Source organism: Hypoxylon fragiforme (assembly GCF_022984875.1).
Source record: "Hypoxylon fragiforme strain CBS 206.31 chromosome Unknown GGS25scaffold_1, whole genome shotgun sequence".
Taxonomy (NCBI): Eukaryota; Fungi; Ascomycota; class Sordariomycetes; order Xylariales; family Hypoxylaceae; genus Hypoxylon; species Hypoxylon fragiforme.
In genome coordinates, this window is record NW_026054756.1 from 2,766,786 (window position 1) to 2,783,584 (window position 16,799).

Sequence of the window (16,799 nt, forward strand, 5' to 3'; positions counted from 1 at the left end):
GATTTTGATTGCCGCCACGCTGGCAGAATCGGATTAACAGTCGCCGATTGCATAATGAACAGCTGGTAACAGCTTCCTGGCACGTGCGAGATTTCTTAAGAGGTCCCTACTCTCCAAATCCGCAGGTGCAATATGCGATTAGAATTAACTACATAACTACAGTTGCAGAGCTACGACTCTACATATTAAATACTGTACCCTGTACCTACAATACTTTTTAACAACAACACTTTGTCCACACTGACTCGATAAAAACATAATTGGACAATGAGATGAGTCTTGGATTTCTCTGAGCTCAGTGACGTCTAGACACTTCTATTAGAATTCCCATCCGTTATCTAGGTGCCTACTAGCTAGGTAGCTAAATTGTCTAGGTGCTAAATTATAGACGAGCTTCGCTATTATCGAATCTCAGCTTCTGCGACAACGACTACGACAACAACGACGACGAGAAACCCAACTTATCGCCCTCGAACCACGTATCGCCCCGTGCAGGCGATAATGAGCCGAGATGATCAGAGCAATATCACAATGGAGTCAGCATTTGCGCCCGAATCAAATAGTTTGGGTCAACCGCTTCGCCAGAGCGCAACAGAGAATGCGGCCATGAACTCCGATACCCAGACGGCTAACACGCAATACCGAAGCCGGCCAGTAGCAGTAGCTGTCGACCCGGTGTCTTTGGTCATATCAGAATGCATAACCGTCACCTCTGCTATGCGAAAGCATGCCCGGTGGGCGGGCTCTTCGGTGTCTTCTATACTTGGCGGCAACCCAAATCCCATTCAACTTGGCCCTCCTAGTCCCCTCATGCGGCCAGGAAGCAAAGGATCTACAGCTAGCTTGGGGTTGGATGGAGGGCAAGATATCGGAGTCGCAAACCGATGGGGTCTGCGAGGGAAGAAGGGCAAGAGCATGCAGGATAATCCCCTGATGGCTGGGTTTGGCCGTCTTCGCCACGAACTATCGAGTTGCAAAAGTGAGGTGGCATGGAAAACCCATAAACAAGTGATGGATGGTGCGCTAACTAGAGTTACAGATATCCACGATTTTGATGCCCCGGCCCTCCTCAACCCGTTTCTCCAAGTGATCCAGGCTTCGTCTACCTCCGCACCTATAACTATTCTCGCTTTGAAGGCGATTCGGAAGTTCTTATCTTATGGATTCATCAGCCCCGATTCACCACGATTTCCGCTCGCTATGCAATCTCTATCGACAGCGATAACACACTGCCGCTTCGAGGCCAGTGATTCTGCCCAGGATGAAGTTGTTCTGCTCATGATTTTACATCTCATGGAGGATATGCTTTCCGGCCCAGGAGGTGCGCTGTTAAGCGACGAAAGCGTCTGCGAAATGATGGAAACCGGCTTGACAATGTGCTGCCAGTCGCGATTATCCGAGCTTCTCCGGAGAACGGCCGAAGCGGCGATGGTCCGTATGTGTCAGATCATCTTCGAGCATCTTAAGCATCTAGAGGTTGAAGCCGGCGACGATTTAGAGGCCTTAGATAACCAGGCAAGCGGAGATATGGAAGGGGTAAAAATGGTTCCATCGACCAATGGCAATGACGTTATTGCGTCTTCCGATGCTCCTATCGCTGATGAACCTCGAGATTCGTCTGGATCCGAGAATGTTATCCGCGACGTTGAAGAGAACGAGAAGTCTGCAAGAGAATCGTTGGAGTCAGACGAGTCCGTGGATATCAGACCGTATTCGTTGCCCTCCATGAAAGAACTTTTCAGAGTTCTTGTAGACCTCCTAGATCCACACGATAGGCAACAAGGTGATACGATGCGGGTCATGGCATTACGTATTATTCACGTCGCTTTAGAAGTTGCTGGGCCATCCATTGCAAGACATCCGGCGTTAGCTGTAGTCGCCGAGGATCGGCTATGTCGACATCTGTTCCAACTTGTCCGATCTGACAATATGGCTATTCTCCAAGAATCGCTTATTGTTGCCGGAACATTACTGGAGACCTGCCGAGGAGTATTAAAATTGCAGCAGGAACTCTTCCTGTCTTATCTCATCGTATGCTTGCACCCACCGGTCGAAATACCGCGCGAGCCTAACATAGATCCTTCACTTTATGATGGTATTCCACAACGGCCAAGTGGTGTGAAGCCTCCACCGTCGCAACCTGGTAGTGGTAGATCTACCCCGGTCCCCGTAAAGGACCGACAAAAACTAGGTATGGAAGGAGGTGCACGTAAGCCGGACGCTCGCCAGGCCATGGTGGAGAGTGTCGGTGCTTTGACTCGAATCCCCACTTTCTTGGTTGAGCTGTTTGTGAATTATGACTCCGATGCGAATCGTGGCAATCTGTGCGAAGACATGCTTGGTCTACTTTCGAGGAGCGCTCTTCCAGATTCAGCTACCTGGAGCACAACAAGCGTGCCTCCTCTATGCTTGGATGCATTACTCGGTTTCGTCCAGTCCATAGCAGATCGCCTCGATGATGAGCCGGTCGTAGATGGATTACCAGATCAACTAGCTCTCCGAGAAGAGAGGCGAAGGAAGAAAATGATTGTTAAGGGCGCAACAAAATTCAACGAGAAACCAAAAGATGGCCTAGGATACCTTAAAGAGCAAGGAGTTATCAGCAATGATCCCGTATCAGCCGCCAAGTTCCTTAGAACTGCATCTCGTATTTCTAAGGCAGTCCTTGGCGACTTCTTATCTAAAAAGGGGAACGATGAATATCTCGAGGCTTTTCTAGACTTGTTCGACTTCGCGGGCAAGCGGGTCGATGAAGCAGTTCGGCTTCTTCTCGAGAGCTTCCGGCTTCCTGGCGAGTCCGCGCTTATCGAGCGAATAGTGACTGCCTTCGCCAAGAAGTATTTCGCAACCTCAGGCTCAGACGTTATTGAGAGTGAGGATGCTGTGTTCATCCTTACGTATGCTATCATCATGCTTAATGTCGACCAACACAGTCCCAAGCTTAAGGGAAAGAAGCGTATGGAATTAGTAGACTTTGCGCGAAACTTGCGTGGTGTCAATGGCACCAAGGATTTCCCTCCTGAATTCCTCGAAATGACCTTTGAGGCAATCAAGTCAAACGAGATCATCCTTCCTGACGAACATGACAACCAACAGGCATTCGATTATGCATGGCGAGAGCTACTCCTAAAAACTGAAGCTGCGGGACCGTTGGTGATTTGCGATACTAACATCTACGATGCTGACATGTTCGCAACCACGTGGAAACCAATCGTCTCAACCTTATCATATGTGTTCATGTCAGCAACCGACGACGCAGTATTTTCCCGGGTTGTCACTGGTTTCGACCAATGTGCTCAGATTGCCTCGAGATATGGCATTAAGGAAGCACTGGATCGTATTATCCAGAACCTCAGTTATATGACAACATTAGATTCTGATGATTTGTCAAACACCGCCCTAAACACAGAAGTAAAGGTAGCAGATGACAGCGATAGCGTGATGGTCAGTGAACTTTCCGTTAAGCTCGGAAGAGACTTCAAGGCGCAACTCGCAACTCTCGTACTATTCCGTGTTGTAAAAGGAAGCGAACACATCATCCGACATGGTTGGCAACAGGTAAGCGTACTCAACGCCCATTTATCCGCAGTAAGCTAATGGATCTAGATTATCCGAATCTGGTTGAAACTCTTCGTCAACTCCCTTATTCCTTCGTTTAACAATGACCCTGAGAAACTTAAGCTCCCTAAAATTCCACTCCATACACCGTCACAGGTCATTGACCGAGCAGCAAAAACCGCCGAATCTGGGTTATTCTCAGCACTGTCTTCATATATATCTAGCTATGCAGCGGACGATCCGCCAGAGCCTTCGGCCGAGGAAGTTGAGAGTTCGCTCAGCACGGCAGATTGCATTAAAGCTTGTGACTTGGAAAATGTCTTCACAAACATATCGTAAGTCATCTAAGAACTGATAATATTTAGCCAACCAAGAACTCACCAAACATGATTTAGAATCCTTCCAGCTGAGTCCCTGTCGACGCTCATTGAAGCACTACTCAATGAATTGCCCGACGATGAAAGCTCAGCTGTGCCCGTCATAACGGTGAAGCCGGAAAGCTTGCCTTCATCACCTTCCAGCGGGTCTAAGCCACCGTCTCGAAAACATACTTACGATCCTGCGGTGGTGTACATTTTGGAATTTTGCACTGTTCTTGCTCTAAGGGACGAGAAGACGGTTGAGTTGCTTGGGAAATCAGTTGCGGAAGCTCTTCAAATGATTCTGCGTGATTCTGCCCAGCACCATCCTATCCTTGTTTCTCGAGCGGCATACTATCAATTCAGTGTATTGAAAGAGAGCTATGTAAGTCAAGTCATGAAGCAGTCCACAGACTTGTCCGTTCTAATAATTCAGGATCACGATTTTGTACGACCGCCAGTGCTTTTGCACGCCATATCGAGTTTCCCGAAAGATGTCCTTGCCAAGACGTCGCAGTTTGTGTTGCAAGGGTTGAAGCTTTGTATCGATCAGCCGGGACCGCTACGAAGCGAGATCATGACTTCACCCGATTTTTGGGTTATTCTCCGTACCCTTGCCGGCAATTCGAATGCCTCCCCAACTGTCTTCGAGATTCTTGAGGGTGGAGTGTCCGGCTTTCCGTCGGCAATCATCGCGGATAACTACGAAGCTGCTATTGCCCTGCTCAACGAATATGCCACAGCCGCTAAGGTCGGTGCACTGGTTGAGCAGAAGGGTGAGAGGAGGCAGAGAAATGTCCGACCACCTAAGAAGGAGGCCCCAAGGTACGTTGCCGAGAAGCTACAACTCATACCAGCCTGCTAAACCACTGTTAGTGAAAATGCCGTAGTCTTGCGCGGCGTAAAAGCGGTCAATCTTATTTCTAGCATGACAGCTCGCATTCCTCATCTCATGAAACAGTCACATCTAGAAAATAATGAAGGTGGGTCATATTTCTATACCATGTACGCGGCACTTGACTAATGATGATATAGCTTGGTCAGCGTACTGGCTACCCATTTTCCAAGCTCTGACGACACAATGCACCAACCCCTGTCGCGAAGTGCGATCACTGGCTTTCTCATCTCTACAACGATCTCTGCTGTCTCCAGAATTGACCTGTAGCGACCACAAGGAATGGACGGCTATATTTGGTGAGGTTTTGTTCCCTTTGATTCTACGGCTGTTGAAGCCAGAGGTTTATTCATCGGACCGAGACGGGATGAGCGAAACTAGAGTGCAGGCGGCATCACTTCTTTGCAAAACATTCTTACAGTATCTTGTCCTACTCTCAAAGTGGGATGGTATGCTGGATCTCTGGTTGCAAATCATCGATATCATGGACCGACTTATGAATAGTGGTCAAGGCGATAGCTTGGTAAGCCAGTCCCTTTTTATTGATCATCACAAATGCATGCTTTAATACTAATACGATATGTAGGAGGAGGCTGTGCCAGAAAATCTCAAAAATGTACTCCTATTCATGGCGAGTAGCGGATATCTCGTTCCGCCAACTAAGGACCCCCAACAGGAAAAGCTCTGGGTGGAAACGTGGAAGCGGATAGATCGTTTCTTACCAGATTTGCGTGGTGAACTGGCGCTAGAAGAACCTGAACAAGAGGAAGCACCCCCGAAAGAGCAGAAGCCACCACAAGAAGAGCCGCCAGCCTCGGAGCAAACTGAAGATAGACCTAGTAATAGAGGCGAAGAAGAAGTTGCCGCGGCTTGAGTAGTAGGTGGGTACGCAATAATAAATAAAATAGCATGTAGGGACACGGGTGTTATTATGATGACAGTTATAGAAGGGGTTTCGGTGTACGTACTGTGTAATTATTGGTGCAGCAAGTGTAGTAAGGATGTAAGGACGTGGTGAGAACGCGATGGATTGTATAATTCAGTCTTATGTAACTACCAAGTCCGTATACCAGGGGTTATGCAGACTTGTTTAAATGCAGGGGCTATGCAACTGTACTACGCTAGGTTAGTAGGTAGCAGTTTAGTTAATCTTCTATCGATAAAGAGCCAAATAGTTGACTTGGCGCTAATAATCGCGGTACAACAAATAAATCTACTTTGTAACGTGAGCATCCAAACCTTCCATCATTTCCATTCTTTTACGATTACTAGCTAGATCACCCACCACAGTGAACTATCATCATCACAGAGAAAGATACAAAAAAAAAAAATGGCTTCAAGCCCACCCATCTCCACGTATGTGTCATTGCACTCCGACACATACAACCCCCGGATTTCGTAGCCGTAATCATCTCATTCATTTCATTCGCGGGCAAATGTAAGAACTAACCAAAAACTTTTACAACTCTCACAGCGTCTACGTGCGGAACCTCGAGGAGCGCGTCAAGCCCGAGGCTCTCAAAGAGGTCCTGCATGCCGTGTTTTCCGACTACGGAACGGTCATCGACATCGTGGCCAAGCGCAACCTCAAGGCGAAGGGACAGGCGTTCGTCGTGTTCGACCGCCCCGAGTCCGCCATCCAGGCCGTCGAGGAGATCCAGGGCTTCGAGATCTTTGACAAGCCGATGCAGCTCGCGCTTGCGAGGACGAGGAGCGACGCTACGGTTCTAAAGACGGGGAATAAGGATGAGTTTGAGCTACACCAGCGGAGGAGATTGGCTGAGAAAGGTTCGTATCTCTCTACCCATCACCTTGCTTCTCCTTTGTCTTCGATCTCGATACGGGAATAAAATAGGAAACATAGCAAGAGAGTAAGTACAGCAGCTAACACGCATCCAACCCCCAGACAAGAAGAAAGCCGCCGAAGCAGCCGAAGAGCAAAAACGTCTCAAGCGCCCCGGCGCCCTCCCCGCCGGCGACCGCCCCGCAAAGACAGCGCGCGGCCTCAAGCCCACTGCGCCCGCAGCCGGCGCCGGCGGCCCCAACGCCGTCGTGCCTGACGAGTACCTGCCGCCGAACAAGATCCTGTTCGTGCAGGGCCTGCCGGACGACTACCACGACATCGAGGCGCTCACGGGCGTCTTCGGCCGCTTCGAAGGGTTCCGCGAGGTCCGGCTGGTGCCGGGCCGAAAGGGCATCGCGTTTATCGAATACGAGGCCGAGGCGGGCGCTATCACGGCCAAGGAGAACACGGCGGGTATGGCGCTGGGCGATAAGTTTATTAAGGTTACGTACCAGAGACAGTGAGTGTGGTGAGGATGATGAGGATGGTGGCGGTGGTGGTAGTAATGATAAGTCTTGGCCGTGGCTACGCTGGTGTTGTGTGCATGATACCTACGTACTACTAGGCACTTACCTCCCTAGGGTAGCATCTATTTTCATGCTTCCTCAGTAGGTACTTGACGTAGATAACTCACAGGCCATGGGAGAATCGAGACAAATGCGAGAGATTTTGATACATAGAAATCCATACACAATATTCCCCCCCTTGCCTTGCTATGGTTGTGATTGCATCAGGCATTCTAGGTACGTAGGAATGGTATTGCTTGCATTACGAAGGTGATATTAGATCCAGTGTCATTTAACTTATTGGTATCATATAAGGGAATACAAATACACAATGACGAGGACCACCCAGTCGGTTCCAACAGTCGAAAGAATATCGAATTTGCCTAGGTATGACGACCTCCAATCAGCTCAACCCGAACGAACCACCACCCATGTCTTTCCTCATTACCCTTTAGTCTACTCTTAAAAGATAACGTCCTCGTCTTCGCCAGTCGCCAGAATATCCGTCGGCGCGGAATCATCCGGCTGGGGGTTCTCCTGGTCGGCCAGTGCCTTTGCCTCTTTCTTCGCCTTCATCTCGGCATCTGCCGCGGCGGTGTCTCGTTGCTTCTTGCCGGCGACCTTCTTCAACCGGTAGAACTCTTCTCTGTCCAGCTCGTCGAGCTCTGAGTTGATGTCTTACGTGGACATTAGCTGCTACTCAAGATAATAGTATGGTACATGTAAGGAGAGCTTACATTTGATCGTGTTTTCTGTTCGCGGGATAATGACATGCTCTCTGTTGCTGTGTTAGCTCAGTCCTCGGAGACCACCTGTTGATCTGGTACGTAAGATATATATAGGAAGGGAAGTATGCGTACATTGCGTTTACTGGTTATGTACGGTCAGCCTTATTCATATAGTCCTAATTTATGTAGGGGGGGGTATCAGGGACTTACCTCTTCGGTTCACAACCTTGATGACCTCGTCCAAAATTACGAAGGCGGTCTGCAGACTAGCAAGCTCTACTAGAGTTTCTACAGCGCGAGCATACGTCTCTCGGCACCTCTGCACCTGCTGTCCGCCCTTTCCTAGACCCGTCAGACCAAAGTCATTGTTGCCCTCGGTCAGGTAGCTCTCGAACGTGGGTAGGAGGACACCGGAGACGTTCTCTTGCTTGGTGCGAATTCGGAAGCGTGCTTGTCTGGCTGATTCTTGTACTTGGTATCCGATATCGCCGCCGACCGCGTATGTGACCTCAGCTAGCGAAAAGGCAGCGATTTGCATTACTCGTCCCATCTTACGCTTGGCCTCGTCGATGCGTCGTGTGATTTCTGTGATGGGGGTTAACGATCTAATGGAACCCATTGGGGAGAAAGGAGAATGTAGATATCGATTGGAAATTCATTGGATGGACATACCTCGGAAACGCCTAGGTAACACTTATCAGCAAAGCAAGGCACATGCGATAGTAGAATAATAGACGTACTTGGTGAGAGCTTCACTCTTGCGCTTTAGCAAACTGTGGCCCGTTTCAGCTCCCTTTAGCTTAGCTTTCATGAGACCTAGCGACTGCCGGGTCGGAAAGACAGCTTCTCGGTCCTGAGAGCTATGTTAATGACTGGACGCAAAGCATGAGGATTTGGTCGTGAACGTACTCCAGCTCCAGACATATTGTATCCTTAGTTTCTAGTCTTCTTTCTTAATTGTAAGACCAAATCCTTTTTCCCGGGACGTTGAGTTCTACACACAGTACCAGTACAGGTGCAATTCGAGTAAGAGGTGTAAGACAGGGAGGATACAGGGAGTATTAATCGTAAAGACGGTTAGACAGTTAAAAGGTTGAAGGTTGAAGGTTGTTGATTAAGGACTCGTGATGATTAGAGTTGAAGTCCCACTTTATTAAACATGACGGAGCTTCCTAGTTATTTACGTTTAAGTGAATAAACTCGCTGTACTACTGAAACTCATTGTTAAATAACTAGGTTAGTTAGTTAGTTATTGATTGATTAGTAACATTCGATTCGACATGCATGTTTCTTGGACTTTTTTAAAAATTCCTAACCAATCATCCAATTCTACCTAGATACCTAAGAAATCTAACCTACATGTAGAAGTCGTCGCGGTCGGTCACGGTTCATTCAAAAGATCTAACCTAACGTTGTCGGGCTCGAAAAGATCAAATTACAGTCGCTTCCTTCCTTTATCTTTCCTTTTTTTTTTTAATTTGTATTTTTCGGACGCCTTTTATGGTTGAAGAAATATAAGCTACGTCCTCATTCTTCCGCCTTCATTCTCGGTTCTCGATTCTCGATTCTCGATTCACCACTCACCATTCTCTATTCCCCTAAAAACCCATACCCCATGTATCCTGCAATGACGATGCCCTGACTCTCTCGATTGCCCCGTCGACCAGCAGAACTTCTCTGCGAGCGATCGCGATCCAACGTCACTCAACGAGAATCTCAGTCCAAAATGTCGCCGAGTAGCCTAAAGAACGGTGTCCGAAATGGCCGACAGCCAGACCTTCACCTTGTCGTAAGTATTCTCTACCAACATATCCACCTGTGATTATGTCACTTTCTTTCCTTTTTTTACTAACAATGCTTTTACAAAGACCGACGAGGACGCCGTTTACGAGCAAGACATTCTGAGAGACCTAGGAAGTACTAAGCCGTGGCTGGCATACATCCAGTTCAAATTTCAGCACGGGAACGTTCACGAACAAGCTTTTGTTCTGGAGAGGGCATGCAAGCAGCTTCCGAGGTCGTACAAGCTCTGGAAGATGGTACGTCTCAATAACACCAAATGTTAGTTCGCAATACTTTTCCATTCTAACCTGAGATAGTACCTGCAATTCCGAACAAAACATGTCTCCAAACTCAATACTGCCGTCTTTGCCTCCGAGTATAAGAAAGTTAATGCCTTATTCGAACGAGCACTTGTCCTTCTCAACAAAATGCCGAGGATATGGGAGATGTATTTGAAGTTCTTACTGCAGCAGCCTCTCGTCACTCTCACCCGGCGCACCTTCGATCGAGCCCTTCGAGCGCTACCTATCACGCAACACAACAGGATATGGGCGTTGTACAGACCATTCGCCAACTCCGCTTCGGGCGAGACGGCTGTGAAGATTTGGCGACGATACATGCAGGTCCATCCCGAAGATGCCGAAGAGTTTATCGAGCTTCTGACGCATGTTGGCCTATACACCGAAGCTGTAAAGAAGTACATCGATATCCTCAACAACCCGCGCTTTAACAGTAAACATAGTAAAGGACATTATGAACTCTGGAGCGAGATGGTCGACCTACTTGTTGAACATGCCAACGAAATCGAGACTGGACATGAGACTGGCATCGATGTTGACAAGATTATTCGAAGTGGAATCGACAGGTTTGCAGACCAAAGAGGAAAGCTCTGGTGCGGCTTGGCTACCTACTGGGTTAGAAGAGGCAGCTTTGAGCGCGCTAGGGATATCTTTGAAGAAGGGATTACGACTGTCATGACCGTTCGAGACTTTACGCTCATCTTCGATACCTACGCCGAATTTGAGGAATCGATTATTGGCGCGTTGATGGAGTTAGCGTCCCAACGCACGGAAGAAGATAAAGTCGACGAAGATGCCGACTTTGACTTAGACATCCGCATGATGCGGTTCGAGCAGCTCATGGACCGACGACCCTTCCTTCTCAACGATGTACTACTACGGCAGAACCCCAACAGTGTCTCAGAATGGGAGAAACGTGTGGCGCTCTGGGGAGATAACAAGGTCGAGGTTGTTCAAACATACACCGATGCGATCGCGGCTATCAACCCAAAGAAAGCAGTTGGGCCCTTCCACCAGCTATGGGCAAACTACGCCAAGTTCTACGAAAAGGGAGGTGACATCAAGAATGCAAGAGTCATCATGGAGAAGGCCGTCAAAGTCCCATTCAAGTCAGTTGCCGAATTGGCTGACATGTGGATCGAGTGGGCAGAAATGGAGCTCCGCAATGAAAACTTTGATGAAGCTGTGAAGATTATGGCCAAGGCTGTGCAAGCTCCAAAGAGGTCGACGGTTGACTATTTCGACGAGACTCTTTCGCCGCAGCAAAGGGTTCACAAGAGTTGGAAGTTGTGGAGTTTCTATGTCGACCTTGTTGAGAGCGTCAGCTCTCTGGATGAGACCAAGAAGGTCTATGAGCGCATATTCGAGCTTCGAATTGCCACTCCGCAAACTGTAGTCAACTATGCCAACCTCATGGAAGACAACAAGTACTACGAGGAGTCGTTTAAGATTTACGAAAGAGGACTGGACCTTTTCAGTTATCCAGTGGCTTTCGAGCTATGGAACCTCTATTTAACTAAGGCCGTCGATAGGAAGATCGGTATCGAACGGCTCCGAGACCTCTTTGAACAGGCAGTGGAAGACTGCCCACCTAAATTTGCCAAGGTATTGTACTTAATGTACGGCAATCTAGAGGAAGAACGAGGCTTAGCGCGGCACGCCATGCGCATCTATGAGAGAGCTACTCGTGCAGTTTCAGACGAAGACCGAGCCGACATGTTCAACTTCTACATCACGAAGTCAGCATCTAACTTCGGTTTACCTTCTACGAGACCAATTTACGAAAGGGCCATTGCTGCCCTCCCTGATGAAGAGGCGCGAGATATGTGTCTCAAGTTTGCCGACATGGAGAAGCGCCTGGGAGAAATCGACCGTGCCCGCGCCATTTACGGCCACGCATCGCAGTTCTGTGATCCGCGCACGAACCCCGCATTCTGGACCAAGTGGGAGCAGTTCGAGGTGCAGCATGGCAACGAAGATACGTACAAGGAAATGCTCCGGATCAAGCGAAGTGTGCAGGCGCAGTACAACACAGATGTCAACTTTATCGCCTCTCAAGCGATTGCACGCGCAAATCAGACACGAGCAGGTTCGGAACAGCCCAATGGGGACTCCGAGGTGGCAGATGCGATGGAGCAGTTGGAGCGGCAAGCACGTGCTCCAGCAGGGTTCGTGGCAGCCAGCACGGGAATCGCGGGCACAATAGCCAAGCAACCCCCTACCGCCGTTGCGAACCCGGACGCCATCGATATTGATGGCATGGATGACGACTGAATGAATTGATACACCTACATACATAACTTCACATTCTTGACCAAAAAAAATGTTTGGCAACTCGGCACTTGGCATAGTGAAGAGGGGAAGCCAGTTTACCTACATAATTTTCTTGTCAGGAAAGGGAATGGGACGGCTGAGGTTGGACTGGCTGGCTGGCTTTTCATAGCAACGCGTTACATAGTACCTTGCCTAGGTAGGTAGCTAGCTACCTAAGTACATGTATTCTCTCCCATATGTACATGTATGTCGAACAATGCGCTTGCGTGCTTGCTTGCCCGTCTACCTACCTGCCTGCCTGTCTACCCACCTAACCATTGCTTGTGTTCTTTTCGTTCGTTGACGGTTCCTTGCTGTCTTAGTTCCACGTTTCGTTTTGACTACTACTACTTACTACTTACTACTACCCCCTTTTTCATTGCATGTCTGGTGGGCGAAAGAGGGGACCATGGTTGCGTTGCGTTGCGTTGCGTTGCATTGATGGAGAGGAGAGGGGGAAGTGGAAGTGGAAGTGTATGCACGTAGATTAGGTAGCTACATAAGTAGGCGGGTGGGTTGATACTTGCTTGCTTGCTTGCTTACTTGCCTAGGTATATACATGCCTCGTTCGTGGTATGTACCACTGTGTTGTTGTTGCTTCGCGTGCGTGCCTGCCTGCCTGTATGCACATACATACATACATACATACATACATACATACATACATGTCTTTCTCTGCCCATGCAACGCTACGGATCTCGCAACGTTGAAATGTGCATGTCCATGGATTTTTTATTTTTTTTTATATATCGGTAGGCAGGGTATGTATGCCGAGATTTCCCTAACTTGACTTGGGATGGTCTGATGATGGGTGGATATATAGGTATATGGTATGGTATGGTATGGTATGGTGTCGTAAGGTATCGTGCTGCGTGTTTTTCATGTGGGTGTAAGTATGTATGTATGTAAGTGCAGACCTAGGTAGGTAGGTAGGTAGGTAGTCTAAGGACATGGTAAGTAGCGAGCGAGGCAAGGCTGTGCAAACTATGTAGCTACATGCCTAGGTTAGCTACCTACATGCCTAGGTATTCACCTCGTTACCTGGTTGCCTACCTTGTTACCAGCGCTGCCGACCTAAAGTATGTGCGCACGACTAGCTTGTAGACTTACTAACTTAGTAGCTACCTAACCTAGGTACTTAATCTAGGGGAGTGTCTATGTAAGTTTACGCTGTGGCATGTGTTTACAAAATCTGTATGCCTTAAGTACAGTAGGTGGGTATTTGTGCTTGTTGCTCTATTACCTACGGGTTCAACGGCAGCGTGTTGTACTGTAAGTTGCCGTGTAAGTTTGTTTGTGATATGCTTCGTGCTGTATTGTATGTATGTATGTATGTATGTATGTATGACGTTGGGCTTTGTATCGTCATCGGTCGATGTTTTGTGCGGATGGAGTACATACCTAGGTGGCGGTTTTTGATATATGCAACTGCTGGGTAGGGAGTTACCTGGTAACTTCTTTTTGTTTTGATAGATGGTTTATTGCTTGAGGGAGGGCTGGTGCTGTAGGTGCGAATGGGGATAGAGGAGTGCTGCATCTAGATTGGTTAGATATTTACGTAGGTAATCGAACCTAACTGTAGCAGATATCATTTCTATTTAGTTCAGGCGAAGAAAACCGAATGTGTTATCGACTCATGCAAAAAACCATTCAACGGCTTAATAGACGGTAGCACAGCGTATATCCTTTCCATCGCGAAACCTCACAACAAAAGAAGTGAGGTGGTAAAAGTATAATAGTGTTTTTGTCATTCCTGCTACGCCTCCTCCATAGTCTCTTAAGGAATCCAAAGTTATGCCCGAGCCGTCGAAGAAAAAGCAGCAAATAATAAAACAAGGTAAGAAGGAAGTAACATAACAATGATTTTGTAGAAATTGGGAGGGAAAGGTACCTAGGGTAGGTAGACGAGATAATAGATATACAGTTAATCATAAAGTCTTCTTCGTCGTCATCTTCAAAACCACCCCAGGTGCGTCATGCAGGCGAACGAATCCACCAGCCCCCCCACGAACATCCAGAACCTTGGATTCGGAGACTGGGTTTCCTCCATATCCACATCGTCATCACGATTCCCATGTTCGCGGGAGGATGACGACAAGGCTAGCTGCGCCTCCCCTTCCTTGACAGCACCACCGCTCCCCCTCCCCCGGCCAACACCCTACAGCACGACCGGCTCCCACGTCCTAACCTATTGGCTCGCTTTGCGCTTCTGCTGCTCATCTGCTTTACTGTTGCTGGTGGAAGGGGCAGTGACACCGACGCTGCCGCGACGGCTAGACCCAGAAGAGCTGAGGGACCAGCGCTTAGAGTGGGCGCGGTGGAACTCCTCGACGGCGTCGCGGTTGCGCTCGACGTGGCCGTCGCGAGATGGCGGCGTGGCGTAGATGCTGCCCTTGCGCTTTTGGAAGCGGGAGGGGGGCGTTTTGGAGGCGTCTGTGGGAGGTTGGTTAGTTATCTGAATACCTGGATGGGTAGGTAGGAAGTATATGATGTGGGAAGGTTTAGGAAAGGTAGTTATTGTGTAGTGGCAGGGTAGATTGGTGGAAGAGGAGACTCACCCCATTCGGCTGTGTTGGAGTAGTCTCTTGAGCCCGTTCTTTGCCTTTCAAGCGGTTGCTCGTTGGTAGTAAAGGTGTTCGTAAAATGAGGGGCGTCTGTTTGGTATGCTGCGGCCATTTCGTCTATTGTCTTGATGCCGAGTGTGTATGTATATATTGATGGTGTAGGTACGTATGTATAAAGAAGAGTATTGTGCGGTAGACTGAGAAGGAATATGAAGTTTGGGTGTGATATGTTATACTATGAACAATGGATCGCGGTAGCTTAGGTCACAGATATCAGATAGGGGGTCCTTTGTGTATAAAAGATGAAGTGATGGAGAGAGATCGAGATAGAATACCCAAGGTATATCAAAATGAATCAAGAATATAAGGGTCCAACAGAGCTCTTATACACAACTAGAAACTTTGACCCTGATATTATCGAACCATGTTGAGTTTGGCCTGCCTTGGCTTCATATACGTAGTCCCGTCTGATCTTTCCCTGAATCTTGTGAAACGACCATGCCAGATATGTCGCGTAACATCATACATAGTATCCCTCTTCCCGTACATGCAAATGCCCCTTTACCTGCTGGTGGGACATGCTAACGAAAGTACGAAAGTAGGTAACAAAGGATACTGCCGTGCTGACCGGAAGTGGTAATGCGTTTGCCTCCTCCAATAGCTTCCTTCCTTGATATTCAGTGAAACTCTGCGATTTTATTGGTTACATCGTTGTCACACTCCAAACGGTTTTTTCTCTTTTGTTTCCAAAAAGATCACGACTCAGTGACTGGGTAGTTTACCTAGGTAGGTAGTAGCCGTAGGTAAGATAAGAGCAATCAAGCTCCAAGCCAAGCCGACCCAAGGGAAGTAAGGATGTCGATCCTCGTCGCTAGCCAGTTTGCCTCGTGCAGACGGTTGCTAAGCTTCGTCCAATAAGCTCTCGCGGCCGTTCAGACTCACGTCGTTTTGAACTTAGCTTCCCCGGCCGCCTTCGCTCTTGCGAGTCGAGTCATCATGGTCTACCGATTTAGTGTCTCTTTGAGGCATATCGCCTAATTGAGAACTTTATATTGTCATCGTCGTCATAAAACCATGGTTAGGTATTGTGTTCAACTCGATAGGCCAATCCTTTTTTTCTGTTTTCAACAATATCGTCTTTGCTGATACGTAAAGGTATCATAGGACCCCTAATTTTCCCCCCATCGTACGATCGTAATACCTTCAGCGTTGAGGGGTGTGGGCTGTGTTTGCTAAGGGCAATGGAAATTCGCTCAGGGTCTATCAAGTAAGAGCTAAAACTCCCCGTCATGATGCAAGAGACGGGTAGATCAGCAGCACAGCAGCCGATTACAAAGGAAGCAGAGCTAAATGATTGTCACCAAGCTATAACGGTGGCTGTGTAAGCTCACACGCATCTTCTGCACGTCGGATAGCTAGGTAGCTGAGGGGCTGGGAGTTGGTGGGGATAGATGGATGATTTTTCTCTTTATCCGCAATATCTAGCTGCATCTTTTTTGTGTTGTGTGGTAACTAGTTATGTGTGTGCGTGTCTGTGTCTCTCTGTCTGTGTGTGTTGGAGAAGAGAAGGAAAGATTAGGGACCGTTGACTGTTAACTGCATACCTAGTACCTAGTACCTCAGTGCTCCAGCTACATAGAAAGTAGTTGCTTAGTACCTACCCAGGACCTAGCATCGATGCCTCTAGACCACCACATGACGTCAGCGCAGAGCACCCAACCGAACCATGCTAGTACTTAGTAGGCTAATAACTAAACTCCTCCCCGGACCATTTTGGCAACCAGATTGTGGGCACCAATCAGAATTGTTCAATTCAGAGCTGGAGATTACTAAGTTACCCTATCTAATCCCCCCTAAGTGCTCCCCAAGTGCTCCCCAAGTTCCCCCCCCCTCCCCCCTATGTATTAAATGTTGGAGCTATCCATTGGAGCCCTCCGTATCCAAACCAATAA

General features: G+C 48.2%; 6 protein-coding genes across 6 annotated transcripts; 4 read left to right on the top strand and 2 right to left on the bottom strand.

The window, feature by feature from the left end:
* Positions 1-145: 145 nt before the first annotated feature.
* On the top strand, positions 146-6,002 carry GGS25DRAFT_471059 (uncharacterized protein). The gene is made up of 8 exons (XM_049259301.1): positions 146-979; positions 1,040-3,558; positions 3,607-3,893; positions 3,954-4,302; positions 4,354-4,742; positions 4,794-4,900; positions 4,953-5,335; positions 5,399-6,002. Exons 1-8 carry the CDS (start codon positions 502-504, stop codon positions 5,684-5,686), a joined length of 4,800 nt encoding a protein of 1,599 aa, XP_049121604.1. The 5' UTR covers positions 146-501; the 3' UTR covers positions 5,687-6,002.
* Positions 6,003-6,039: 37 nt separating this feature from the next.
* Positions 6,040-7,360, top strand: GGS25DRAFT_471060 (RNA-binding domain-containing protein). Its single transcript, XM_049259302.1, has 3 exons — positions 6,040-6,168; positions 6,287-6,600; positions 6,719-7,360. Exons 1-3 carry the CDS (start codon positions 6,143-6,145, stop codon positions 7,117-7,119), a joined length of 741 nt encoding a protein of 246 aa, XP_049121605.1. The 5' UTR covers positions 6,040-6,142; the 3' UTR covers positions 7,120-7,360.
* A 72-nt stretch (positions 7,361-7,432) lies between these two features.
* On the bottom strand, positions 7,433-9,067 carry GGS25DRAFT_471065 (vacuolar ATP synthase subunit D). The gene is made up of 7 exons (XM_049259303.1): positions 8,799-9,067; positions 8,630-8,742; positions 8,562-8,572; positions 8,100-8,474; positions 8,022-8,031; positions 7,899-7,939; positions 7,433-7,838 (listed from the first exon to the last, which is right to left on the bottom strand). Exons 1-7 carry the CDS (start codon positions 8,811-8,813, stop codon positions 7,624-7,626), a joined length of 780 nt encoding a protein of 259 aa, XP_049121606.1. The 5' UTR covers positions 8,814-9,067; the 3' UTR covers positions 7,433-7,623.
* A 331-nt stretch (positions 9,068-9,398) lies between these two features.
* Positions 9,399-12,968, top strand: GGS25DRAFT_471087 (TPR-like protein). The gene is made up of 3 exons (XM_049259304.1): positions 9,399-9,678; positions 9,758-9,928; positions 9,989-12,968. The coding sequence occupies exons 1-3, from the start codon at positions 9,616-9,618 to the stop codon at positions 12,242-12,244; spliced, it is 2,490 nt and encodes an 829-aa protein (XP_049121607.1). The 5' UTR covers positions 9,399-9,615; the 3' UTR covers positions 12,245-12,968.
* GGS25DRAFT_42423 (uncharacterized protein) lies at positions 12,368-12,917 on the top strand. Its single transcript, XM_049258595.1, has one exon. The coding sequence runs from the start codon at positions 12,491-12,493 to the stop codon at positions 12,767-12,769; it is 279 nt and encodes a 92-aa protein (XP_049121608.1). The 5' UTR covers positions 12,368-12,490; the 3' UTR covers positions 12,770-12,917.
* A 1,503-nt stretch (positions 12,969-14,471) lies between the features above and the next one.
* GGS25DRAFT_517119 (uncharacterized protein) lies at positions 14,472-14,959 on the bottom strand (the record flags this gene model as incomplete). The annotated part of the gene is made up of 2 exons (XM_049263328.1): positions 14,472-14,716; positions 14,842-14,959. 2 exons carry the CDS (start codon positions 14,957-14,959, stop codon positions 14,472-14,474), a joined length of 363 nt encoding a protein of 120 aa, XP_049121609.1.
* Between the last annotated feature and the right edge of the window lie 1,840 nt (positions 14,960-16,799).